Source organism: Ascaphus truei, chromosome 7 (genome assembly GCF_040206685.1).
Source record: "Ascaphus truei isolate aAscTru1 chromosome 7, aAscTru1.hap1, whole genome shotgun sequence".
Taxonomy (NCBI): Eukaryota; Metazoa; Chordata; class Amphibia; order Anura; family Ascaphidae; genus Ascaphus; species Ascaphus truei.
Window position 1 is genome coordinate 11080697 of NC_134489.1, and position 27902 is coordinate 11108598.

The 27902-nt window shown below is 45.7% G+C and overlaps 1 protein-coding gene and 1 long non-coding RNA gene across 3 annotated transcripts in view; one reads left to right on the forward strand and one right to left on the reverse strand.

Annotated features, from left to right (window-relative positions):
• WDR87 (WD repeat domain 87) overlaps window positions 1–22922 on the reverse strand; it is a 39883-nt gene extending 16961 nt beyond the window's left edge. For both annotated transcript variants that reach the window (XM_075606999.1, XM_075607000.1), the window contains exons 1-6: window positions 22755–22922; window positions 21618–21803; window positions 16367–19326; window positions 12307–12653; window positions 10171–10451; window positions 2316–2354 (exon numbers count right to left, since the gene is read on the reverse strand). In XM_075606999.1, the coding sequence (XP_075463114.1) occupies window positions 2316–2354; window positions 10171–10451; window positions 12307–12653; window positions 16367–19326; window positions 21618–21803; window positions 22755–22832 (3891 nt within the window). In that variant the 5' untranslated portion in view covers window positions 22833–22922. The remainder of the gene's footprint in view (window positions 1–2315; window positions 2355–10170; window positions 10452–12306; window positions 12654–16366; window positions 19327–21617; window positions 21804–22754) is intronic.
• Window positions 1–27902, forward strand: part of LOC142498705 (uncharacterized) — an 87297-nt gene that overhangs the window by 2339 nt on the left and 57056 nt on the right. Inside the window, exon 2 of the long non-coding RNA XR_012802534.1 lies at window positions 22763–22885. This is a non-coding gene — a long non-coding RNA (uncharacterized LOC142498705). The remainder of the gene's footprint in view (window positions 1–22762; window positions 22886–27902) is intronic.

Sequence of the window (27902 nt, forward strand, 5' to 3'; positions counted from 1 at the left end):
CCCCCCTCCCTTCACCTCCTGTCACCCCCCCCTCCCTTCACCTCCCGGCAACCCCCTCCACCTCCCGTCACCCCCGCTCCACCTCCCGTCACCCCCCCTTCACCTCCCCTCACCTCCCCTCACCCCCCCTTCACCTCCCCTCCGCCCCCCCTTCACCTCCCCTCCGCCCCCCCTTCACCTCCCCTCACCATCCCCCACCACCCCCCCCTCACCACCCATCCTCACCTCCCCTCCGACCTCCCCTCCGCCCCCCTTCACCTCCCCTCACCACCCCCCACCACCCCTCCGACCTCACCTCCCCTCCTTCAACGCCTTTCGTCCGCCCTCCCGCCTCTGCCTTTCGCCCACCCGCACTTCTGCCTTTCACCCGCCCACCGCTCACACCCCTGCGCCACACAGCCGCTGCACGCACTAAACAGACCTGCCACACTCGACACACACCCGCCGCCTCTCACCCACCCCACACACTCGACACACACCCGCCACCTCTCACCCACCCCACACACTCAACACACACCCGCCGCCTCTCACCCACCCCACATCACTCGACACACACCCGCCGCCTCTCACACACCCCCACACACTCGACACACACCCGCCGCCTCTCACCCACCCCACACACTCGACACACACCCGCCGCCTCTCACCCACCCCACACACTCGACACACACCTGGCGCATCCTGCCGCCACGCAACAATATCACTGACCAGCTGTCACCCGCACTCGCCACACACCCGCCGCCTCACACCCTAGCAGGACCCCGACCCACAGCCAACACTCACTACCCATGCGCCACCCGTACTGAACACCCACCCGCCGCCTCACACCCTAGCAGGACACACGCCTCACATTTTTACATCACTTATGTCACCAAAATATACATTGTACTGTGGTGTGTTTACAATAAACCATTTTTATACAACATCGTATTACATTTTCTTCCATCTTTCTTTTCAACATTATTATCCAACCTTTCCAACAAATACTCACCTTTTGTTCCACCATTTATAAATAATACTACCTATTACGCATTTACATCCCGGGCAACGCCGGGTCTCTCAGCTAGTACTATATATATATCTCTGTCAGCCTTATACATTCACCTACAATTCAATGGAGGGTGATGTCCAGACTGACACAGGGGTGTATTATACCTGCACTAATTGGAAAATTGGTAGGGGCTCAGTAATTGCTATGTAAAGCAGATGAGCCAATAAAAGGGTTTAACAAAATACCCCTTTTCATGAGAATATTATTTAATTTTAGCCTAATTGGTAGGAGCGCAGAAATCGTTCTTTTTGTTTTTCTATATGTAAGGCCGACCTTTTTACCTGCAGCAAACTTCTTTAGGGAGGAGCGCGGTATTATGTACAGTTTCTCACTAATATTAGGCAATCCTTTTCTTTGCTCCATACTCCCATGGGGAATTTTAAATATAGCATCTCTGAAACGTCATAGGGGTAGGTGTATTGGCTAATCTGCTTTACATAGCAGTTACTGAGCCCCTCCCAATTCTCCAACTGGCGCGGAGAGGAGTGATATCTTGGCTCTCTGGCTTTCCTCATCATACCCCCCCCCCTCCAGTATACATATGTATCTTTATAAATAAATGAACCCAGGGGACTGATGTCTGTGAGGAGATGTGGGGAGAGGGGTATGGTGGGGGGGAGAGGGGGTATGGAGAGGGGGGGAGGAGAGGGTATGGAGAGGGGGGGGGGAAGAGGGGGTATGGAGAGAGGGGGGAGAGGGGGTATGGAGAGGGGGTGGAGAGGGGGTATGGAGAGGGAGTGTGGAGAGGGGGGGGGAGAGGGGGTATGGAGAAGGGGGGGGAGATACCTGATCTCTCTTCTGCTTTAATGTTTTAATGCTCCATTATATAAGCTGCTAGTTGTTTTGATAGTGTAAATTGCGTTCAATTTATAAATGATTCTTACAGGACACGACCCTATAAGGTAAATTGATATATATATATATATAAAATAATATTGAAAAAAATGAGAAAGTAAAGAAGAGGAAAGGAAAGGTACAGTAGATAATTGTTTAAATATAAAACAAGGGTCCCCATCCCATGCTCCTTCGATGACCCCAGGACCTGTGACCGGGGTGGTCTCCCATGGGTATGATGCCCAAAATGCCGATCAGTTTCGTGATTGGCTTTTGTTTCCATGGGTGTTATTTTCACCCGTCCCCCTAATTCCCCCGGACACAAGTTACTCAGAAATGAATGTTAACTTCCGTGGCTGTAACAGGCCTCCTACTCCCCTTCCATTACCCGAAGCGCCAAATACAACAAATAAACAAAGAAACACTTTACCTGATCTCCCGTATACAAGGAATCCAAGCTTTCCCCACTCTGTGGAAGAAATGACAACAAAGATAAACTCCAAACAGCCTGACCATGACTATACAATCCACATTAAAATGTATTTCACTTCATGTTAAGGGTCTCCAACCTAACAGGAAAAGAAGGCTCGCTCTTCTAGAATTTAAAAGGCTTAAAGGGAATATTTTATTTGTACAAGAAACTAATTTTAACGTGCAAGAACCCCCCGATACATTCAAAAGTATTTACCCAGTTGCTTACAATTCTTCTTCCAACAGCAAATAAAGAGGAGTAGCCATATTAATGAAACATGGTCCCCCTTCCAGATAACAAAGGTTCCAACAGATCCAGATTTAAGATATTTAAATAATACGCGGCGTCCTCTCTGGTGTTGCTATAATATTAGTCAATATACAGATGTAACTGCCTGTTCTCTACCGCTTGCCTTGCGAATTCTGCACTTATTCCCGTCCCACGCCACAGGATTCCAGCGGCCAGACTAATGGCCCATCGGATTAACACAGCGGAGGTCCCTACTGTGTGAATGCTACCGGGTTCACCTGTCTGTAATAGACACGCAGTAAGAGACAGGATCAGTCACTCTACCTGTGCGCCTCTAATAGGCTATCGCGAGGCTTTGATTTTAGTTTAATAATACATTATTGTAGCAGGGGGTCTCTGGAGCTGAACCGCATTGATTTCAGGTCCGTGGAAACCCTGCTTCCCGAGTAACAGGCCCTGTTATGGGGTGCCAGTATATGTGTGTATATATATATAATGCAAACCAAATAGCAAGACAAGGTAATGCCGACATATATATGAAATAGAATTCCCTCCAGAGAAGGTGATATTCCCACTCTAGTGTCCCCAGAAGTCAGATAAGTTAGAAATACATCCTAGCAATCCCCATGTGGTTAAGTGTGAAAATAAATGATGTCAATATCTGCATTTAAATCTGAATGTATTAATGTTTTTAGTTTGTATATCCAAAAGGTTTCCAATTTGGACAAGTTGTTAGCCCTATTTCCTCCTCTCCAATGTGGTTTCACACTGTCATTTCCAATATAACTCATGTCTGCAAGGTTGTATCAATGAAACATAGCAAAGTGGCTTGAGACTGATGTGTCTCCAGTCCTTTCTCAATATTCCTTAAGTGCTCAAGGATCCTCACTCTTAAAGGTCTAGTGATTTTGCCCACATACAGTATTGAAAACCACATGGGTTTTGAGATGTTTGCATCTGTACACGGTCTGTACATCTTTTAGATGTTGTGACTGAAAATGTCTACAGTATATGTTTGAGTGTTGAAAAGTTTCCCCTTTTGACTATTTTCCATAGGAATAATATTTTGAGCACATTTATATGCAAATAATATTTTTTTTGATCTCCTTTTTATTAGGAACATAAAATGTTTTAAAGAACACGTGAGAGATTAGACAAGGATTTCTAGAACCATCTTTATCCTTTATACGATCAAATGCATAGAAAAAAATAAGTCTTTCCTACCCCCCCTTATCATTTATATATTATGTTTATTCCCTGAATATAATGCACCATCATATATTATTTATTATTTTGTGACAAACGGCTTACTCCGGGGCTCCGCCGTCTGTCCGGGACTGTTAGAACACGGTCTTTTAGGGTAGGTTAAATGATGAGACGTCACGTACTGTTCCTTTAAACAGGCTATGCCTGGTTTATTCAGTCCCAGGCACTGAGACTGCCACAGTTTAAACAGAAAACAAAGCCAAACAAAAAGCTGCTCGTCTGAGCGATAACTTAAACTTAGATGTCCCTGACTCAGAGTTGGAAGTGGCTTGTCCACTTCCACCAACAAAATAAGTACCTTTGCAGTCTTTAGACAAACTAACAGAATGAATGAAGCGATTTGGAAAAGAGGCTTTCTCACCCCTCTGCAGTTCAGCAGCCTTCCAGGCTCTTGGGCGGGGCCCAGAGGAAACAGGAAACAGGTCTTATATACCTGAACTCTAATCAGCATGACAGGTGACAGAAAACAGGCAGCAGACAAACTGTGGAATGGAGTGCCTGTACCACGAGGCTGCCCTGTTCAGCTTAGACAGGACAGAAACTGTTCAGTATCCTGGGAGCCCTGTATATGGAGTTTATTACCAACCCCTGGTTTCTGTCACATATCCTCCCCCCCAGCTCAGACCTCGAGGGGTGAGCGACCATGGATATTAGGGAGTGCATCCTTGACAACCCGTCGGCATTGCCATGTTTGTGCCCCGACCTGTGTTCCACAGAAAATTTAAAGGGCTGTAGGCTTAGGAACCACCTGGTCACCCTAGCGTTCTTCTCCCTATTTTGACACATCCAGGTAAGGGGTGCATGATCTGTGACCAATCGGAACTTTCTCCCCAACAGATAATACTTGAGTGTCTCTACAGCCCACTTTATTGCGAGACACTCTTTCTCGACTATGGAGTAATTTTTCTCCTGGGGATTTAGTTTCCTACTTAAATAAAGGATGGGGTGCTCCTCCCCTTGAGACTCCTGGGAGAGTACCGCCCCCAGCCCTACCTCAGATGCGTCGGTTTGGACTACGAACTCTTTGGAGAAGTCAGGTGTGACCAACACTGGTTGGGCACAGAGAGCTTCTTTCAGGCTTCTAAAGGCCTGTTCGGCTTCGGGGGACCACTTTACCATTAGCGGTCCTCTTGCTTTTGTGAGGTCGGTTAGTGGGGTTGCCTTAGTTGCAAAATTGGGAATAAACCTCCTATAGTAGCCAATTAACCCCAAAAAGGTCCTTACTTGTTTTTTTGTGACTGGCCTTGGCCAATTTTGTATCGCCTCTACTTTGAGTGTTTGTGGTTTGAGTAACCCTCTACCAATAGAATACCCCAGATACTTGGCCTCCTCCAGACCAATAGTGCATTTAGCGGGGTTAGCAGTTAGTCCAGCAGACCGAACTGCGTCGAGCACAGCTTGGACCTTTGGAAGGTGGGACTGCCAATCTTCACTATGGATTACCACATCATCCAGGTAGGCGGCAGCGTACCGAACATGTGGTTTTAAAATTTTATCCATCATTCTTTGGAATGTGGCGGGAGCTCCATGTAAGCCAAAAGGCAGCACCTTATATTGAAAGAGGCCGTCTGGGGTTGAGAAGGCTGTTTTTTCTTTTGCCCTTTCTGTGAGGGGAACCTGCCAGTACCCTTTTGTTAGGTCTAGGGTTGTGAGATATCGGGCTTTGCCCAGTCTCTCTACAAGTTCATCCACCCTGGGCATAGGATAAGTATCAAATTTTGACACCGCGTTTAGTTTCCGGTAGTCATTACAAAACCTTGTTGTACCGTCTGGCTTTGGGACTAAAACTATAGGGCTGTTCCACCCACTTTGGGATTCCTCAATTACGCCTAGTTTTAGCATTTTTTTAACCTCTAAACTTATAGCCTCTCTCTTGGCCTCTGGGATTCGGTACGGTTTAAGGTTAACTCGGACCCCCGGTTCAGAGACTATGTCATGTTTAATTACGTTAGTTTTACCTGGCTGTGTAGAGAAGATTTCTTTGTTCCTTCTCACTAAACTCTGGACCTCTCGTTTCTGATGCACGGACAGTGTTTCAGCTATGCTAACCTCTGGGTCAGTTTCTTGATTCTCTGACGGACCTGGGGGTACTAGGGTTAACAAGACCTCTCTATCTTTCCAGGGCTTGAGTAGGTTTATATGGTAAATTTGCTCAGGTTTCCTCCTACCTGGCTGCCTTACCCTATAATTTACTTCTCCCACTCTTTCCAAGACCTCATATGGCCCATGCCATTTAGCAAGGAATTTACTCTCCACGGTGGGAACCAGAACTAGTACCCTATCACCTGGAAAAAAAATTCTGACCCTAGCACCCTTATTATACGTATTCCTCTGTGCTTCTTGAGCTTTCTCCATGTGTTCCCTCACTATGGGTAGGACTGCAGCAATGCGGTCCTGCATTTGGGCAACATGCTCTATTACACTTCTGTAAGGGGTAACCTCGTGTTCCCAAGTTTCTTTGGCTATATCCAGTAAGCCCCTTGGATGTCGGCCATACAATAGTTCAAACGGGGAGAAGCCTGTGGATGACTGGGGAACTTCCCTAATGGCAAATAACAGGTATGGTAACAAACAGTCCCAGTTTTTCCCATCCTTATCGACCGCCCGGCGTAACATGCTCTTTAAGGTTTTATTGAACCTTTCCACTAAACCATCTGTTTGTGGATGATAGACTGAGGTTCTGAGATGCTTGATTTTTAGGAGTTTACATAGCTCTTTTGTTACTTGGGACATAAATGGTGTTCCCTGGTCAGATAAGATCTCTTTAGGAATTCCGACCCGGGAAAACAGAAGTACTAACTCTTTTGCTATGTTTTTAGCAGAGGTGCTACGTAGGGGAACTGCCTCCGGATATCGGGTAGCATAATCTAATATTACCAATATATGCTGATGTCCCCTAGCAGACTTTATTAGGGGTCCTACTAGATCCATAGCAATCCGGTCAAATGGTACCTCTATTATGGGAAGGGGTACCAATGGGCTGCGGTATGCCTTGAACGGGGCGGTGATCTGACATTCTGGGCATGAGGAACAATAGTTTGTAATTTCTGCCAGAACCCCAGGCCAATAAAAGCTTCGGAGAACCTTTTCTTTTGTCTTTTCCACCCCTAGGTGTCCCCCCAATGGATGACTATGTGCGAGGTGTAATACTACGTTACGGAATGTCCGTGGTACCAACAATTGTTTAGTTGTAACTGATTTTCTTTTATCAACCCGATATACTAGGTCGTTCTCTACCTCGAAGTAGGGGTAAGCAAGTGACCTATCTGGTTGGCCATGAGTACTATTCTGGTCCCGTATATTTCCCCTTGCTACCGCTAATGTGGGGTCCTCCCACTGGGCCTTCTTAAAACTCCCAGGACTGACCTCTAGGTCAGCGAGGGTCTTATCCTGTACTGGGGTGGTAAGTGCCTGATCAACATCTTGATTTGGGGTATTCCCTACCAAAGTAGTGATGGGGAAGGGAATTTCACAGCACTCCTCCTTTTCCCCCTTCTTATTTGGGCCCTCGTCAACCTCCATTTCTGAAAAAGGAAAAGGATTTGTTTCTTCTAACACTTCGTTATGGTCTGCTATTGAACTCTGGGCGCTATTCTGAGCTGGGGACCACATTTTTAGAAAATGGGGAAAGTCGGTCCCTATTAACACATCATGTGCCAGTTTGGGTACAACACCCACCTTGAAATCTAAAGAACCAAATTCTGTTTCAAAAAAAACATCAACAGTGGAATATTCATGATTATCCCCATGTATACAACAAATTGCCACTCTTTGTGAACTGTTTACCTGTTTCTTCTTAATGGGCAATAGGTATTCGGACACTAGTGTGACCATACTCCCAGAGTCAAGAAGTGCCCGAACCCTCTTACCATTAACCTTTACAAATGCCCACAGATGGTTATTCAAGGGGTCCTCTGGGCTAGGGCCCATACATTGGGACAACAGCGAATAAGGTTCCACGCTGTTGCATTGCATGGGCTCATCATTTAGTGGGCAGATTTTTGCTGTGTGGCCCCTCTCATGACAATTTACACATTTAGGTACATAGTCTGTGTCCCACTTAGAGCCTTTTCCCGGCTCCCCATGTTGGCTATTGCCCTTAGTGTGCGAACCACTGTTGCTGGAGCGGCGTGAAGGTGGTCGCCGCTCTTCAGCGCCCCTTAACCCCGGTACCCTTTTACCGTCTCTGGAAGAGTCCTGGAACCTCGGATAGTGGGGTTGCTCCACGACTGTGGGTTGCGGGTGCTCTTCTGCTGCACTGTACCTTTCTACAAGGGCCACAAGCTCATCCGCATTGTGGGGTCACTCCGACTGACCCAACGGCGTAAGGCAGAGGGAAGTTTCCTCAAGAACTGGTCCATGACCAACCGTTCCACGATGTGGCTTGCTGAGTTGATCTCGGGTTGTAGCCACTTCCGGGCGAGGTGGATGAGGTCATACATCTGGCTTCGGGTGGCTTTATCCATCGTGAAGGACCATGCGTGAAACCTTTGGGCACGAACAGCCGTGGTTACGCCGAGGCGGGCGAGGATCTCGAACTTCAATTTTGCATAGACGTTAGCTTCGGCTGGCTCTAGATCAAAGTAAGCCTTCTGGGGTTCGCCGCTTAGGAAGGGTGCGATTAGACCAGCCCACTCAGCTTCTGGCCATCCCTCTCTCTGTGCCGTGCGTTCAAACGTGAGAAGATAGGCTTCCACATCATCCGAGGGTCCCATCTTCTGAAGGTAGTGGCTTGCCCTGGTCATTTTCGGAACTGGGGCTGCCTCTGCCAGTGGAAGGTTACTGATAGTCCCCCTCAGGATCTCGAGTTCCTGCTGTAAGCCCTGAGCGAACCGCTTTTGCTCCTCTCTCAGCAGGCGGTTTGTCTCTTGCTGGTTTGCATTAGTCTCTTGCTGGGCTATTAACAGCTGTCGCTGGGTTTCACTCGCCTGTTGCTGGGCTTCATTCGCGTCTTTCTGGACAGCGACATTGCGTACCAGCGCACTCACCACGTCTTCCATCTTGTTTGGAGAGAGAGAAAAAAAAACCTTCTTTTTTTTTTTTTTTTTTTTTAAAGTTCTTTAACCCCCAGACCTTTCAGTGTTCTGCCCGCATTCTCCACCATATGTGACAAACGGCTTACTCCGGGGCTCCGCCGTCTGTCCGGGACTGTTAGAACACGGTCTTTTAGGGTAGGTTAAATGATGAGACGTCACGTACTGTTCCTTTAAACAGGCTATGCCTGGTTTATTCAGTCCCAGGCACTGAGACTGCCACAGTTTAAACAGAAAACAAAGCCAAACAAAAAGCTGCTCGTCTGAGCGATAACTTAAACTTAGATGTCCCTGACTCAGAGTTGGAAGTGGCTTGTCCACTTCCACCAACAAAATAAGTACCTTTGCAGTCTTTAGACAAACTAACAGAATGAATGAAGCGATTTGGAAAAGAGGCTTTCTCACCCCTCTGCAGTTCAGCAGCCTTCCAGGCTCTTGGGCGGGGCCCAGAGGAAACAGGAAACAGGTCTTATATACCTGAACTCTAATCAGCATGACAGGTGACAGAAAACAGGCAGCAGACAAACTGTGGAATGGAGTGCCTGTACCACGAGGCTGCCCTGTTCAGCTTAGACAGGACAGAAACTGTTCAGTATCCTGGGAGCCCTGTATATGGAGTTTATTACCAACCCCTGGTTTCTGTCACAATTTGTATTTTGCTTATCCACTTAGAGAACATCATTCATCCTAATAAAACGCTGTTATTATATTTGAGCCGTGACGACATCGACGGGAATGGGTATAATAGGACTGGGGGTGAAATGAACTCCTGTGGATCCCCGAGGAAGCCATTTGGCGAAACGTGTTAGCTAGCACTACCCTGGAGACGAGGGAACGACCAGCCACTTAGCCTAGAGGAGGACCCAAAGTGATGCAGACTGCAGGCCGTGGAACAAAAGTGGGGTTCCTGGGGTACCACTGGGATCCGGGGGTCTGCTGTTGGCATCTCCTAGAGATTTTCTTTGAGTAGAACTTGCTATGATGTATGTTTGAGTTTTTACTATGATCTTATATTTGGTATAGAAACTGCTGCACCATATGGTGATTCTTTTCTCTTCACTCCTTCCATCCCGAGGATGCCAATGAGGAACATCTCAAGGCTTGTCTCTTTGATTCACATGTGAGTGCATTGGGATACTTCATATCCCCTTTATTTTGTCCTGAGCTATTACACCATATATTTTTTACCTTTGTTTTGTATGGTGGCGCTCCCTTACTGAACGAAAACACATGTCCTGCCTGACTCTCTTTACTTGTGGACTCACCTTGGAATGTAGCAGCTGTCCTGGTTTCTTTAGCGGTAAAACTGTTGGTCTGTGCTCTTTTCGTTCTGCTCTATCCCGCAGTGTCTTGGTTTTAGTTGAATGCTCTAACTCTGCACCTCCTTTCTTGGCCTTGGGAGATAAAGGTTTCAGTTTGGTCTCTTTTTCAAACACTTTGCCTTTTCTCCCTGACAGTTTAGATGTAATTTCCAATGCTCCATGCTTCTTATCGGTCAGGACATCTGCTCCTTTCTGGGTGGATATTGGGGGCAGCTTGGCTGTTACTAGAGAGGGTGAAAATATTTTGAAACTAAGTATCATTAATTAATACTGATCCTCAATACTACTGTGTATCACACACTACAATTCATTAAAAAAATATGACGCACATGTCCTGGACTCTACCCTGCAATTCATCATCACAACATAACACACACCCTGACCCTGAATTCTGCCTTACACACTACAATCCATCATAACACACACCCTGACCCTGAATTCTGCCTTACACACTACAATTCATTAACACAACATAACACACATCCTGACCCTTTGTACTTCATCACACACTGCAATTCATTCATACAACACATCACAACACACATCCTGACCACAATACTGCTATTCATTATTACAACACACATCCTGACCCACAATAATGCATCAAGTGCGTGTGTGTATATGTTTATGTATGTGTGTGTATATATATCTATATCTAGAAAAATGAAAACGTTGTTTGTTTGCTGAAAATGTTGTATATTTGCTGTGCTTATGGGCAATATGATTGGTCCGTTGGTCTGTCACTCACCCTCTGGCCAATCTGGCCCCGCCCCGCACGCCTCTCATTGGCCTGTGTGGTTCGCTGACCTCACAAACCCAACTGCCACACTCAGAACAATCACTGCCTCACCGCCTGCTCTCACCTCCCCTGCGGACTAGACACCACCTCAGGTACCGTGCGCTAGCGCGTGCTCCCCCCCCCCCCAACACCACCCCCCCACACGAAACCCCCCGCTCCCTTCAACCAACACCGCCCGGTGCAGTCACCCACCAGAACACCATACCCCGTCCGGTCACACACCCCCCCCCTCATGCACACCCTCCGCTGCTGACACCCAAATGTCACCCCCACCCCACAAACAACTGTACCGTTTGCAACATGACATCAAGGGACAGCACGCAGGTAAGTAGATCACAAAATGTTCTATATTTGATAGAAGACACAAAAACCGACATCGTTTTTTGTGTCTTCTATAAAATATAGAAAATGTATGATCTACTTACCTGCGTGCTGTCCCTTGATGCCGTGTTGCAACCGGTATTGTATGGTCTATATATACTGTAAGTAACCTCCTGTGTGATGTAATTAACACATTCGCACTGCCCCCTGGCAAGTTCCTCTCCGATGTGCTATTGACATGTGATTGTTGATGGACTTAAGAGCAGCCAGCAACAAAGGCTGTGGAAGAGGTGGGACCAAGAGGGAGAGGAGACTTTAAAAAGGGGCAGCCATGATACATAAGATCTGCATGAGTGCTGTCAGGCTCGATCGAGAGTTGCCCGAGTGATAGCAGTATACTGTACGTGGTGAGAGGACCAGCAGATCCAAGTCGGGAAGTAGCAGAGAGCATTGAGCGCTATTGGGGGGACCCTCAACGGCTGAAATTACAGTGGTACCGATGCACCTTTGTGACATAGAGGCCTGCAACACTTTAGTGCACTAAGAGCTTCCACGTTGTGCCGGGGCCATCACAAAGCCAATATACCCAGCATTGGGTGGCTCACTTTCAACTGACACTGATACACACCTGCATAGCGTTACTGTTACTTGTAATATTATATGTATGTTGTATGCTGAGTGTAGTAATCCTTTTCTGAGGATCATGGGGTTATTGAGAGTGGACTGTGAGTACATAAAAGCAGTTGTATCACTGTGTTCTTATTTCTCGCCGTCTGACCGTCGGCCACGTGTGGCACATTAAGTATCCATCAGGTACTCAGGCTCCCACCTCAGCATCAGATATAAGTCTAAACGTAGAAGGGTTACATATATCGAGAAACAAGAAAGGAGCGCAATGAAGGATCGGGTAAGTAAAAAGGTCATTTATAGACAAAAGTAGCAAAATATTAAACACTCACATATATTTTCAGAGAACGGGGTGTATCTAATAGTACTAGTTGGCTGTATCTTGGTGAGAGATATCTTTGTAGTACTCTGGGTTTGAACTGGAGGTATCAAAGTGAGAGAGAGAGCTCTCCACGTCCGGCTGATGTCCACCTTGGTCTCTGCTCGGCCTCTGTCTATTACTTCCTTTGGCTCCGCAGCCTGGGTAGTGGTCACAGATTGGCTGGGTAAGAGCTGCAGGTCCTCTGTCAGTCTAGCATTCAGCTGGGTGCACAGCTCCTCCACAGCACCAATTGACATGGTGATAGTGAGTGGCGGAGAAGCTGCATCGTCTTCTTTATTCTGTACAAAGGGTTGCTCCCTGAAAGAAGCAGAGTTTAAAGAGTCATTCCCATATAGGACCAAGGTGTCATCATGCCAGTCACATGTTTAATGGGTTAAAGATATATATGGAGGCATAAAGCATAACAAACCGGCACTCCAGTGGTCTTGGTGAAAGAAGCAGATTTATTTGAAGTAGATCAACCAAGACCACTGTGTGACTTTGTTATACTTTATGCTTCCATATATATCGTCTTCTGCTTGTGGAGTTAGGTGCACCCGTGGCTGGATTCCCGGTTATTGTGAGTGCTCCTACTTTCTCTCATTAATGGGTTAAAGAGTCAGTCCCATGTAGAATCAATGTGACCTATTGGCAGTGACATGTTTAATGGGTAAAAGGATCAGCCCCATGGATGATGAATATGACCTAATGACAGTGATCGGTTTAATGGGTTAAAGGGTCAGTCCCATAGGACCAAAGTGGCTTAATGCCAGTGATATGTTAAATGGATTAAAGGTTCATCCTCTGCTGCGTCTTGTCACTTATTCCGCTTTATCAGACAGTACGGGTCTGACCTCCGTTTGCAGCTTCAATCTGTTTGTGTTGTGAACTCATATGATAATGAGCTTTTTTTATACAGTGATGTCAAAAGGTAGAAGGGGCTAAGTAGACATTTTGGTGGGACATCTGGGGTTGATTACGGCTTTTCAAGAAAATCAGTGAGCAGGAAAAACTGCGGAGGTGGGAACAGACACCTTATTGTATAATATCGTGATGAAATCTCAATAAGGCTGAAGGAATAGCTGAGTGAAGAAAGACGAATGTGGGAGAAAGTACTTCTGTACGGCAAGGGTGGTGGATCCATGGAATAGGCTCCCGGCAGAGGTATTAGAGCAGGGCTGCACAACTTGTACAGCGAGAAGGGCCGAACTGCTCCAAGGAAAAAAGTTTGGGGCTGCACGGGTAAAATCATCATCATCCTCATATATCTACCCCAGCACCCTTCATCATCATCCTCATACCTTCCCCAAAAACCCTCATCATCAACCTTTGCGAGACTCCCCATCGATCTCTCATACCCCCATCTCTCCCCCTCAACCATACACATAATACCCCCCTGCACACCACACACATCCCACCCCCTGCACCTCACATCACTCTCCCCCCTGCACCTCACATCTCTCTCCCCCCTGCACCTCACATCTCTCTCCCCCCCTGCACCACACATCTCTCTCCCCTCCTGCACCTCACATCTCTCTCCCCCCTGCACCTCACATCTCTCTCCCCCCTGCACCTCACATCTCTCTCCCCCCCTGCACCACACATCTCTCTCCCCTCCTGCACCTCACATCTCTCTCCCCCCTGCACCTCACATCTCTCTCCCCCCATGCACTTCACATCTCTCCCCCCCCTGCACCTCACATCTCTCTCCCCCTGCACCTCACATCTCTCTCCCCCTGCACCTCACATCTCTCTCCCCCCCTGCACCTCACATCTCTCTCTCCCCCTGCACCTCACATCTCTCTCCCCCCCTGCACCTCACATCTCTCTCCCCCCTGCACCTCACATCTCTCTCCCCCCTGCACCTCACATCTCTCTCTCCCGCTGCACCTCACATCTCTCTCTCCCCCTGCACCTCACATCTCTCCCACCCAACCAATTTCAGCAGCCCCCCCGACCCATTTCAGCAGCCCCCCAGCCAATTTCAGCAGCCCCCCAACCCATTTCAGCAGCCCCCTGCCCATTTCAGCAGCCCCCCAGCCCATTTCAGCAGCCCCCCAATCCATTTCAGCAGCCCCCCAACCCATTTCAGCAGCCCCCTGCCCATTTCAGCAGCCCCCCAGACCATTTCAGCAGCCCCCCCAACCCATTTCAGCAGCCCCCCCAACCCATTTCAGCAGCCCCCCAACCCATTTCAGCAGCCCCCTGCCCATTTCAGCAGCCCCCCAACCCCTCATGGATGAACTACCCCCCATGTTACCTGATGGCGGCGGCGGCAGCAGCAGCAGAGGTGGTGGCGGCGGAGGCAACAGATGGCAGCAGGGAGAAGCGCGAGTGATGCGCGCTCTAGCAGCAGACCCCGGAAGTTCCGAGTCGCGCTACACTGCTAGAGCGGTAGAGGGGGGGGGAGCGCGCTGTCACACACTGCTGGAGCGCGGTCCTATTGGAGCGCGCTCCTTCCTTCCCTACCAGGGAAGGGGGGGTGAAGTGGGGGGGGGGAAGGGGGGTGAAGTGGGGGGGGGGGAAGGGGGGTGAAGTGGGGGGGGGGGGAAGGGGGGTGAAGTGGGGGGGGGAAGGGGGGTGAAGTGGGGGGGGGAAGGGGGGTGAAGTGGGGGGGGTGAAGTGGGGGGGGGGGTGAGTGAAGTGGGAATGGGGTGAGTGAAGTGGGAATGGGGGGAGTGAAGTGGGGATGGGGGGAGTGAAGTGGGGAGGGGGGGAGTGAAGTGGTGGGGGGGGAGTGAAGGGGGGGGGTTGGAGGGAGCCGTCGCGGGCCGCACAGGGTGTCCCGGCGGGCCGTATGTTGTGCAGGCCTGTATTAGAGGCTAATACAGTAAGAAAACACGGGTATGCACAAACCAAAAAGTGCCCATCTCAGCTATCTCCTGACTCAGGAGGGGTGCAGACTAGTGAATATTAATATCATATAGTTAGTTCCCTCTAGAGGGTAAACTCTCATGAGCAGGGTCCTCATTACCTCCTGTATCTGTCTGCGCTTGTCTGTCCTTATATGTACGTCATTCTGTTTATGTAAATTGATGTCACTCTTCACACCAGCTGTACCGCCCTGCAAAATATGTTGACGCTTTACAAATAAACGATGATAATAATAATAATGTCTACCAAAGAAAAGGCCCTTTTTACCAGCAGCACTCAGAGAGAAAGACTCCTAATTATCTTCCAATGAAATGTAACCTTTATTAAATAGCTTAAGAGTAAAACGTCTCGTGACATTCAAATCAGTTAAACAATCTCTGAGCGTGAAGTCACATTTAATATGTAATGGCTGCAAGCAATTATAGCTAGGGTGTGATTTAGCTCTGGGTTATTCGGGTCTATTTCCTTTATGAGAAAATGCTCAATGTGCACTGTTGAATTTGAACAATTTCTGTTTTGTTAGTGTGTTCTCTAACTGCAACAAAATATGATCATTATATTTAATTAAAAGGATTAGCCAATAATAAGCTACAGCATCATATAGCTTTATATACCATTAAAGAGAAAAGACAAAGTGACACAAACCATATCTAAATAAGGTGCAACATAAAAGCTAGTGTATATATATATATATATATATATATATATATATATATATATATATATATATATATATATATATAATCATTTAGATAATTTAGTGATTTAATCATTTTATCTCCCTGTGCCTCAGGCACCAAAATTATATTGTAAGTTCTGCAAAGCACCTGCAAAATTCTAAGTGCAACTATGCATAGACTGTCAGGAAAATAATTCTTATAAATAAAAGAGCTGTTACAAAACAAATAATAGAATGATGTTACTATGTTATTATACTCACATCATATCCTGCATTATAGCCATTTACTCACATCATATCCTGCATTATAGCCATTTACTCACATCATATCCTGCATGATAGCCATTTACTCACATCATATCCTGCATTATAGCCATTTACTCACATCATATCCTGCATGATAGCCATTTACTCACATCATATCCTGCATGATAGCCATTTGCTCACATCATATCCTGCATGATAGCCATTTACTCACATCATATCCTGCATGATAGCCATTTTTCGAAGCATCTTCAGCAGCGATTTCTTAGTGGCCACATTGTAGTGAGACTTCATCATAGTCCTGGCCTGAATCCTCACCGTCTTATCATCGTCAAGCAGTGATTTTGCCATGTGGCTCACCAGAGTAGGAGCCAGAATCCCGAGCTGTTCAAGGGTTTTCCACGCCGTCAGCCTCTTCACACTACTCTTATCCAGCGTGTCCTTGTAGAGCAGCTTGCATATTTCATCTTTCAGGCTCTGAGGGACCTGGTACGTTTTAAAGATCTTGAGCAGGCCCTCAATGCAGAACTTATATATAAACAAGGGGACGCTGGACATTCTCTTCGCAATAGCATAGATCACCGAAGAGAGGTTGATTTTGCTGAGATTTGCTCCAAGCCAGGAACTCTTTGCTATTTCAGACAATATATCACGGGTGGGTGACTCTTCTGCATCCTGGTCTTGCTCTACTATGTTAAGGATGCTTTCATCCTTGAAATCATCTGGCTCTTCCAGCTCTACGTTGTCCATCATGTCCAAAGGCCAGAGGAACAGCTGCCTCTGAGGTGCCCTCTTCTTTTTGAGATACACTTTCTTGGGGAGACACACGTTCTTGGTGAGGTGACGGCGGAAGGAAGAGTCCAGGAGATGCCATGGTGTTTGGTCCACCCATATAGCTGCTCGGATAACTGAGTTGGGGATGTACCCATCAGGGGCGATTGGCCAATATCTCTGTGAAAGTCCTTCGATCAGTTGTTTGTTACCTGAATGTTTGTAGCTGTCCCGCTCAGGGGGAGGAGGGACATCTTTGTTCTTTAATGCCACATAATGTGTTTTCTGCTTTATAGGAGCATGACCGGTGATCGTGGTCAGCAAACCCTCTTGTATTTCTATTTCCTTCTCTGCACACATGTCCGCATCTTGTATTCTCTGTTGTTGTTTGGGGTCCACATGCCATGTGGCTTCCTGCATGACCGCTTGGATCACTCTATCTTTGCTCCTATTGATTTTTGTTACCTTGTGGTGTTGAGCTTTCTTCCCCAGGTGAAACAATTTTGGTATAAGGACATTGTCAAATGCCACCTGATTGTTGGGTTGAAAGGGTAATGGACTTTCAGTGTAATCCTCTGGCTCTTCTAAGGAAGCTAATGTTTTAAGCATCTCATCTGGAAGGTATATCAGGCACGAGACTACATAAATGTTGTGGTTGAAGCTCACAAGTATATCCCCTCTGCAGCTGCCAAAACATGCGCTTTGTAATTGCTGACTGATACCAAATTCTGCCACAACATTGCCCCTGCCATCCCAAATCCTCACTGTGCCATCCCGTCCACCGGTAAGAATCAAACCCAATGTCTGGCAGTAATCAAAAGAGGTTATAGGCTCTGTCTGAATCTCATTGGTCTCAATAAAACTTTGATTGATGTCTCCACGGAGTAGGGACAAATCATCTACTCCCCACAGCCTGAGTGTATTACTTGCTGTAACAGCGCAGATAAGTCCTGGAACCAGCAGGATTAAACGAAGCTTGCAGGTACAATACAGGTTTGCCAGAGGCTCTAGTCTCACCTCCTTCTGTCTCACTCTCCATCTGGATATGACAATATAGTAATCCATCCCGTAAGAGCATAAAAGCTCAGAATATATAGAATCCACCAGGAGATCTTCACTGGAAGGGCTGTGTAGGGCGATAACGCTACCATTGTGAATTTTGTGTTCTGCCATGAAATAATCATGCGGTGATATTAATCTTATCTGCCCACTTTTGTGACCACTGAATACCAGATGAAGCATGACTTCCCCTACTTTATTCCTGCAGGAAGCAAGGCACAACACATTATCATCTTTGATCTCAGAGGGGCACAGGATGTATTTGGCAGGACAGGGACACATGGATGTGTCCAGGACAAATATTTTATTTGATCCTGTGGCTACAAACAGTTCCTCTATCTCTGGGTCATAGATGTAGTCAATGACTTTCTCCAACACGAGGTAAGGCCAGGTGATGAAGAGCATCTCCCCCGTGACGGGTGATAAGAATCGAATTACTCCATCCTCTGTGGTCGCCACAATTTTGGTTCGTCCTGCGGAATGTTGAACCCTGCTGATCTTTGTGACGGAGGATCCCATGGCGTTAAACAGCCGGTAGAAAGTGTTTAGCATCCATACTGAGAACGTGTAGGTTGTGCGGCAATAGAAGGAATTCTCATCTGCCATCTGGAATTGACGCACCTCATCTTCCATGTTTAGGCTCCTCAAGAGTTCAAAGCCGGTAAGACTCCATTCCTTTACCATATGGTCCATAGAAGCTGTAAGCAGCGAGTGAATGGAGGGACGACATATTATACTGGTGATGCTTCTAAGGTGGGCTCTAATCTCACAGACTCTGTGGCTGGTCTCAAAACTCCACATCTGCAGGTAACCTGCTACGTCTCCTACGTAGAGATGTCTGTGCAGCCAGTTGGTAGCGCTGCAGGTCAAGGACGACCTGAAGTTAGCCTCGAAAGTCCTGACTTCCACTTTCTTCTGATAGTCATAGACCTTGATGGAATTGTCGCACAGAATTACTAACCACTTGTAGTGCTCTTCCACGCTGATGTGATTGACAAACTGCCCGCTCTCCAGCTGAATAACTTTGGAGATGCACAGGAGAGAGAACAGGTTGTGGTTGAAAACCCAAAAGACGATGATGCCCACAGCTCCTGTGATGACCTCGTCTGTGTCCTCACAGTAACACATGCTCACTACAGAGTATGGGCACTTCACAGTTGCCAAGATCTTAATTTGCTGGTTGTGGTCCCCATACACCCGCAGGTGAAAGTCATTACAGAATGTCACCAAGATGCGGTGATGACCACAGTGACACATATGTTTCACGTGGACCTTTTCTTCCATGGGGAATTCCATCTGCTCAACCTCGTTTGTATCAGACTGGCTGTGGATCCAGAGTTTGACCTAATGGAAAGAAGTCAGATATTACATAACAAAACATTAGCTAATGAAAGGAATGTATAACGTGCAATTCTCTGAATATTGTTACAGATGCAACTATCGGTTCATGGCCCAGCTTGTGAGGAAAATCCACAAACATCTCGCAAACACTCTGCAGCATATAGTCCATAGGCGCTGTAGTGGCCCATCGTATTAACACAGCAGGGGTCCCTGTGTTTGAATGGGACTCGCAGCCCGGTAGGATTTACACAGCGTGAGTCCCACTCAAATGCAGGGCCCCCGCTGTGTTCATCCGATGGGCCATTACAGCATCTATGGACCATCCTGAGGATTTTCCCCAACATGTTTATGGAATTCCTCAGAATCTGGGCCAAAACCGACAGTCCCACCTGTATGCAGCAATAATGAATAAGTTTACAAACTGATTTTGTATATACTATATGTATGTACAGAATGTATATCTCTATTTATATAGTACCATCCAGGCACATAGCGCTTCACAGCAGTAATACACGTGACATAATATTATAACACAGTGGGAATAAGCGCTTCAGATATGAAAGCAATAAGGACAGTAGGAGGGTGTTAGGGTAAGTCTGTCTGCAAGGGGTCAAGTTCAGGGCATAGGAGAGGTATAGCATAGACCAGCTGGACTACTTATTCTGTATGCTTCATTCAAGGTGTGTTTTAAGAAATGTCCTAAAGGTGGAGAGAGAGGGTGTCAGCCGGATATTGAGGGGAAGGACCTTCCAGAGGTTTGGAGCAGGCAGTGAGAAAGGTTTTAGGCGGGAGAGTGCTTTTATTACAAAAGGGACAGACAGAAGACATCCTTGAGCAGAACGCAAGATTCGGGCAGATGTATAGCAATAAATTAGGGCTGAGATGTAAGGAAGGGCCGAAGAGTGTATAACCTTGAAAGTGAGGAGAATTTTTTAAATGATACAGAGTTTAATAGGAAGTCAGGAGAGGGATTTCAGCAGGAGAGATGCTGAGACACTTTTAGGTCGAGTAAAGCGATACTAGCAGCAGCGTTTAGGATAGATTGTAGTGGAGACAGGTGAGAGGCAAAAAGGCCAGAAAGTAGAAGATTAGAATAGTCGAGATGGGAGAGGGTCTGCGTTAGAGTTCTAGCAAAGAACTTATCTTTGTAATATTACGGCGGAAAAAAAATCAAAGTTTCTACAGTAGCTACATTGTGAATGTGAGAGGAGAATGTGAGGAAGGAGTCAAATGTAACCCCTAGGCAGCGGGCTTGTGATACTGTGTGTATGATAGTACTGCCACTAGTAATGTGGAATGGGGCAGTCGGGCCAGGTATGGAAGGAAGTATGAGGAGCTCCATCTTTGACATGTTAAGTTTGAGTTGGCGGAGGGTCAACAAGGATGATATAGCGGAGAGACATTCAGAGACTTTGTTCTGTACAGCAGGTGTGGGGTTGAAAGGTAAATGTGTATGTTATCAGCATAGAGGTGATATTTAAACCGAAGAGATGAGATAAGGTCTGAGGAGAGACCCCTGGGGTGCCCCCATAGATTAATCGACAGAGTAGGAGCGGGTGTTAGCAAACAAGACCCTGAAGGTACGATCGAAGAGATAAGAGGAAATCCACAATAGATCCCAAGAGTATGGAGGATGTGAAGGAGAAGAGGGTGGTCCACAGTATCAAAAGCTGCAGAGAGGTGTAATGAATGACCCTTGTCTTTGGCAGCATGAAGGTCATTAGTTATTTCAGTGAGGGCTGTTGCAGTGGAGGGAGCAGTGCGGAAGCCAGATTGTAATCTAGAGAGAAAACGTGGTGATAAAATGGAGTAAGTGAGAGAATACAAGGCGTTCAAGGAGTTTAGAGGCAAAAGGCAGGAAGGATACAGGGCGATAATTAGAGAGGCAGGTAAGGTCAAGCTTGCTGTTTTTGAGTAAGGGTATAACTGTTGCATGCTTGAAGGAGGTGGGAAAGGTACCAGAGTAGAGGGAGGAGTTGAAAATGTGTGTGAGCGTAGGGATTATAGTAGGAACAAGAGGTTTGAGGAGAGCCTTTAAAGAAAGATCCTGTTGTGCAAGAAGACACAATTACTTAATTTACCTTAAAAGAGACATTTTGGTAACATCTTTGGGGACATCAGAAATCCTTTTAGTTTGACACCTCAAATAGGTTTCTACACTATGGCCATATTTACTAAGCAGTGCTACTCTTTAAGGCAGCTTACGGTCCATTCACTTGACCACTCTACAGAACAGACATTTCAGGGGAGCTACGCTTCTTGCAAAGCTGGCAAAAGGGTAATTAATCCTGTACCTTACGTTGTTCATCCAAGCCTTCGCCTTCAAAGTTGACAAAGTAGCTGTCATTGTTACTGGAATAGAAGCCTACAGACTGCAGGAAGTTTGGATAGTGACTAACTCTGTAGACCATCTCGGGTTTGTCATTGAGATAAACCGACGTTGCAAGGTTTTCCTTTCGATCGGTTGAGGAAGCGGAATCCTAAAAGACCCAATCAAAAATGCCATCAATTATGCACCATGCCGGAACCTTCATGAGAGGATCAAGAACAAGATTCCAGAATGGTACAGATATGCTTATTAATACATCTTCACATCTTAATTAACAGGCAGACGGTCTAGAGAAGGGAAAGTGATTTTCTGATCCCAATGAAGAAAATACATTAATTCAAGACTTCTACTGTAGAGTATGTTCATATAGTTCTGCATTTTTTACGGCTATGTTGTATTTTAACTTTTAAGACGGCTATTCCATTGATGTTTTAGGATGTCGGTAAGCCGATTCCTTCATTAACAGCTATGGAATATCATGTGTATAAGAGGGTTACATACCTGCTGATGTTAAAAAAAATAAAAAAAGATTTATGTTGATTAAGATCAGCCTTTGAAAATGTTTCATGCTACATTGAATGATAATGACCAGGTGATCTTATTGGTGTCTATAGATGCACTTAATATGCATAAGTGGGTGATCCTATTGAAATCTATAGGGGTAACCAATGTTTGTAAGGGTAATCCAACTGATTTTTTTATTGTTTTTTTTAAACATCCCTTTTATTACGTTTTACAAATGTAAGGGGTACAGAAATAAAATTAAGAAAGATCCTATTAAATTTCATTGGGGCAACTGCTGTGTGTGATGTGAACCTACTGAAGTCACTGAGGGCAACTTAAGTGTGTATGATGGTGATACAATTGAAGTCTAAGTGGTTAACTAATGTGTTAAGAGTGTGATCCTATTGAAGTGAATTGAGGTAGCTGGTGCTTCTATTTAAGTCTTTAGGGGAAACGAGTGTGTGTAATAGGGCAATCCTGACATTTAACATGATTGCGTTCTGTAGGAGCTAATTACTTGTGTAGTAGAGTTCGTGCGATAAAAGTGAGTGTGATGTTACCATGCTCAGGGTGTATATGTTTATAGGTATCTGTGTACCTTTGCAGACTGCAGTTTCTGGTTGATCTTGAATTGAAGCTCCTTCCATTCTGGAATTAGCCTTGGCATCTGAAACATGGCAAGAAAGGATGTTCGTTCCGACCTAAGATATGGTCCGATTTACAGCACGCGTACGTTTTTCTTTTTCGTCTTAACCTTCCTTGTTTCTCCAACTACAGTTGTCCCTAGCTTCACAAAAAAAGGTTGTGCCAGCTAACTATTATGTGCTTTTTATTCCCACGCTCCCCAGCCAACCTCATTATTAAAACCAATTACAAAACAAAGTCTTTCAAACATCTCCCTTTCATCTTCCAGTGAAAACCAAGTGCTATGGTTGCAACATTAACAAACAAAAGGGTCAAACACTACAATTTTATAGTAACTGGTGGAAACCTCTCTTAATAAATATTTGAAGGGTCCTCCTATACATTAAGGCCTAGAATGTAGATTTCTCTTGGTGTTCTGAGAAGTTTGTTTTCCCAGCAACTATTGCCAAGGGTAGAACTCTGTAACAGAACTCTCAGATTTCTCTCTGGCCCAGTCATTATATACAGTATATGTTATACAAAAGTTGAACGGCAATATTTTTTTCCGAATAATAATTGTACAAAATCTTGGTTATAGGTTGTATTTTTATAGAGCTAACTAAATTCACAGTGCTTTACAATTTTTACAAACATTACAATATGGGGATCTAATACTACCAATGGTATAAACATCAAGACAGAAACGTAACACTGGGAGACGTCCCTACCCTGAATAGCTTACATAGTTACATAGTTACATAGTTACATAGTTACATAGTTACATAGTTACATAGTAGGTGAGGTTGAAAAAAAAAAAAGACATATACGTCCATCAAGTTCAACTTATGCTAAATTTACAATCTAATTGGTATGTGGGGAGACTGATAAATGAACAAATGGGAGGATCCAGGGCACTACGGATTTTCATGAAAATAAATTTATTCCAGGCACACACAACGTTTCGAGCTGTACAAAGTGACTGGCCAGTCACTTGAGAAAGAGCTTTGTACAGCTCGAAACGTTGTGTGTCCCTAGAATAAATTTATTTTCATGAAACTCCGTAGTGCCCTGGATCCTCCCATTTGTTCATATATCTTGAAATTACACCAGACAGGTTATTTCCCTGAGCCACGGAGCACCGGTACCTCTAACTGCAAGTATATTGCTGCTTTATTATACTCTTACAGGTGTGCTAGACATTACCCTTTTGTTTGGGAGACTGATAAAAACATAATACATTTTGTGTGCATTGGTTACACTGTGTATAAGAACCTAGTGTAGTGTAAGGAGTAGTGGTAATCCAGGACTACCTAAACACTTTATTGAACAGGTGAGTTTTCAGATGGGTTTTGAAGCGAAAAGGTGCTTGGTGGACATTGAGAGGGAGTTCCAGAGGTAGGGTGCATGCAGCATGTGATAAGTGTTGTAGTGTAGGCGTGAGAGACCTGTATGACAAGGAGGAAAGAGAAAAGGCAGCCTGAGCAGAGCGCAGAAAGTGAGTAGGAATATAGCGAGAGGTTGAAGTTGAGATATATGAGGGGCAGAGGAATGAAGAGCCTTGAAGGAGAGAATCATTGTGTAGTGAGTTTAGAGTTTAATAAGGAGCCAACCGATAGTATTCAGGAGGAGAGAAGCAGAGAATGTTGCAGTAGTCCATATGGGAGAGAATGAGGGCATGCTTTAACATTTTAGTAGCACACAGGGCCGCAGAGAGGGGGGGACAGCAGAGGCTGGTGTTCTAGGCCCGCTGGCTGGGGGGCGGGGGGAGGGGTGAAGGGCTGGCCAGCGCTTCAAATTTGCCCCGAACTCTGGCCAGGCCCTGCTTCCGGTCACGCCCGGGCTCCGGCTCTCAGCAGCCTGTAAGCTTCCTCCTCTCTGTATTCCAGGCCGCTGAGCTTCCACTGACGGCGCGCAATGGGGCTCTCTGACGTCAGCACGCCGGAAGTAAACCTGGCCCCGCTTCCGGCGCGCCACGCTCTGATGTCAGAGAGCCCTGTCGTGTACCGGCAGTGGAAGCTTGCCGTTGTGGGACAGAGAAAGGAAGAGGCTTACAGCCAGCTGAGAGCCGGGGCCCGGCCGCGACCGGCAGCAGGGCCTGGCCAGAGGTCAGGGCAAATTTGCAGTGCCGGCGAGGCCCACCACAGACACCGGGCCCGGCCTGACCCAAGGTGAGCCTGTATTTTTATATGTATTGGGGAGGCTGGGTTATTTTTATATGTATTGGGGAGGCTGGGTTATTTTTATATGTATTGGGGAGGTTGGGTTATTTTTATATGTATTGGGGAGGCTGGGTTATTTTTATATGTATTGGGGAGGCTGGGTTATCTTTATATGTATTGGGGAGGCTGGGTTATTTTTATATGTATTGGGGAGGCTGGGTTATTTTTATATGTATTGGGGAGGCTGGGTTATTTTTATATGTATTGGGGAGGCTGGGTTATTTTTATATGTATTGGGGAGGCTGGGTTATTTTTATATGTATTGGGGAGGCTGGGTTATTTTTATATGTATTGGGGAGGCTGGGTTATTTTTATATGTATTGGGGAGGCTGGGTTATTTTTATATGTATTGGGGAGGCTGGGTTATTTTTATATGTATTGGGGAGGCTGGGTTATTTTATATGTATTGGGGAGGCTGGGTTATTTTTATATGTATTGAGGAGGCTGGGTTATTTTTATATGTAATGGGGAGGCTGGGTTATTTTTATATGTATTGGGGAGGCTGGGTTATTTTTATATGTATTGGGGAGGCTGGGTTCTTTTTATATGTATTGGGGAGGCTGGGTTCTTTTTATATGTATTGGGGAGGCTGGGTTCTTTTTATATGTATTGGGGAGGTTGGGTTATTTTTATATGTATTGGGGAGGTTGGGTTATCTTTATATGTATTGGGGAGGCTGGGTTATTTTTATATGTATTGGTGAGGTTGGGTTATCTTTATATGTATTGGGGAGGCTGGGTTATTTTTATTTGTATTGGGGAGGCTGGGTTATTTTTATATGTATTGGGGAGTGTAACAGGGGACTTATCCCTGTTCAGTAATGTGCCTTTAATCTAGCAGTGTGGTGGTTAACTTCTGGTAGTTAATTACTAAACACGACCTGCCTGATTGAGATGGCTTACAAAAGCCTGTCTGTTCAAAAAGGAAGTGAGAACTCTTTAGCTGACACCTGAGCTGAACTTGGAGACACACTTGTTTTGAGCTCTGCCAAAGTTAGCAGAGCTGATTTCAAGACACAAGGCCCAAATAAGACTTCTAAACCTGGATGCTGATTTTCTGTGCACGCTCAGTGCAGTTCCAGGAGAGCAGCGAAGCTTACTCTACAGCTGATAAACAGATAAGACTTTCACTATTAAGAGACTGCTTATACTGTATCTGCTTATTTTCATGCTATGTTTGGGGCTTGGGAGAAATGCTTGACTAGGGAGATGTGAATTGGTTGCATATTGTTTTCACTAGAATTACTCCCAAGTGAATGGAAGCTTTGTTCCCCCCCCCCCCCTGTGTTTGGATAATTTTCCTGATGAAAAGGAACAGGCACAATAAAGCCTATTATAATTTCACGTTATAAAGCCTCCTAATTGCGTACCTCTGTGAACGTCCATCCACATATGGTGTCAGAAGTGGGATAAGAGGTATCCTTGTAGTTAAAAAGGACCGGAGTTTTTATGTGAAATTTTTTGTTATGTTTTTTTGCCTACAAACAGTCTAAACAACTTGGAGAGAAAAAAACCCCTCATGCAGCAGAGATCAGATTTAAAGGGACACACACCACTGAAAGTTACACTGCACTGAAACTTACAAAACCACAGATGGACTCTTTTCCCCAATCCCAAGAGACTGCTGAAGCAGGTAAACCTTTAATTACCTATCACAAAGTGTAATACGGTCATTGAAATAGGGATTTTGCCTTCTAGCCATAGTCAGGGTTCAAGAAGTGAGTCAGCCCTTAAAAAGGGATAGGTTTTTCTTGTTTTCAAAAGTTTCGCTGAAGCAGTGAAAACAGATGGTGACACACGAGTGGTACTGATTTTGCAAATAAAGGTTGCCACACCGCATAGGGCTACCAGCTGTGAATGGAGTATATGCAGAAAAGTGTGAAAATTGATAAAGACTGTGCTGAAGCAGGGGTATTTTTAGCAAACAAATGCTGGGTGTAAAATTGCCCTATAAAGAAAAAGTTTTTTCAAAGCCAATTGCTGAGTGTTGAGTCCACTGCAAAGAATGTTTTTTTTTCTGCAAGTAAAAAAGTATGCCTATTATCTTGAGAGCAAAACAGACACCCAAAGTGTGAAGTGTGAATGCCATAATACCCAAAGATGAGACTGAAAATGACTGAACTCAGGCAGAAAACCAAATTCTGTTGCTGAAGCGGAGGGATTTCACCCAGCAAATAAATGGTGTATAGCAAATAGACTTTTTTACCTAGCAACTGCACAATCTTGTATACCTGATAAGAGAAAATGCATGTACAGTACTGCTGATATTGGAAAAAAAAAATTACCCAAGAAAGAAAAAATCTACAGAGATGCCTGTGAGAGCCATGACCTCTACAAGCAAAATATGCCCATCTGTAGGACTATCACAATTGGGGGTTCTAGCAAATACAGTGGCAACAGCTGCAATAGCGCCTCCTGAGGTCAGGAAGAAAATGACACCTGATAGCCTAAAAATGGAGGACAAGATGCAGCGTTCCTGTAATGAACCCTACCCCACTGAAGAGTGGCCCTTCCAGTCCAATAAAGAGGAAGACATCTCTTACGGGGAACCCGAACCAAGTCACACCCACAAAACACCCCAAGAATGGTGGGGGTGCCTGAACTGGGCATGAACAGAAAAGACCGCTCCCTTTGATGACGAATATGATCAGCAGGAGACAGAGCGGGAGCAGTGGATCACCGAATATTTCCATCAGCTATTACAGTTGCAAGAAAAGCCGGGTGGATCCAGTGACGCTGCTAAAACTTCAAATGAAGATGGAGAACCCAGTATCCCTGAAGGGACGGTGTCATCCAAATCAAAAAGGAAGAAAAAGAAAAGCGGTTTTTAACTTACTGTGGAAGTAACAGACATGTCCGCAGATCGTGTGGAGAAAAAGGGGGACCGAGATGCCCTGCAGGCTA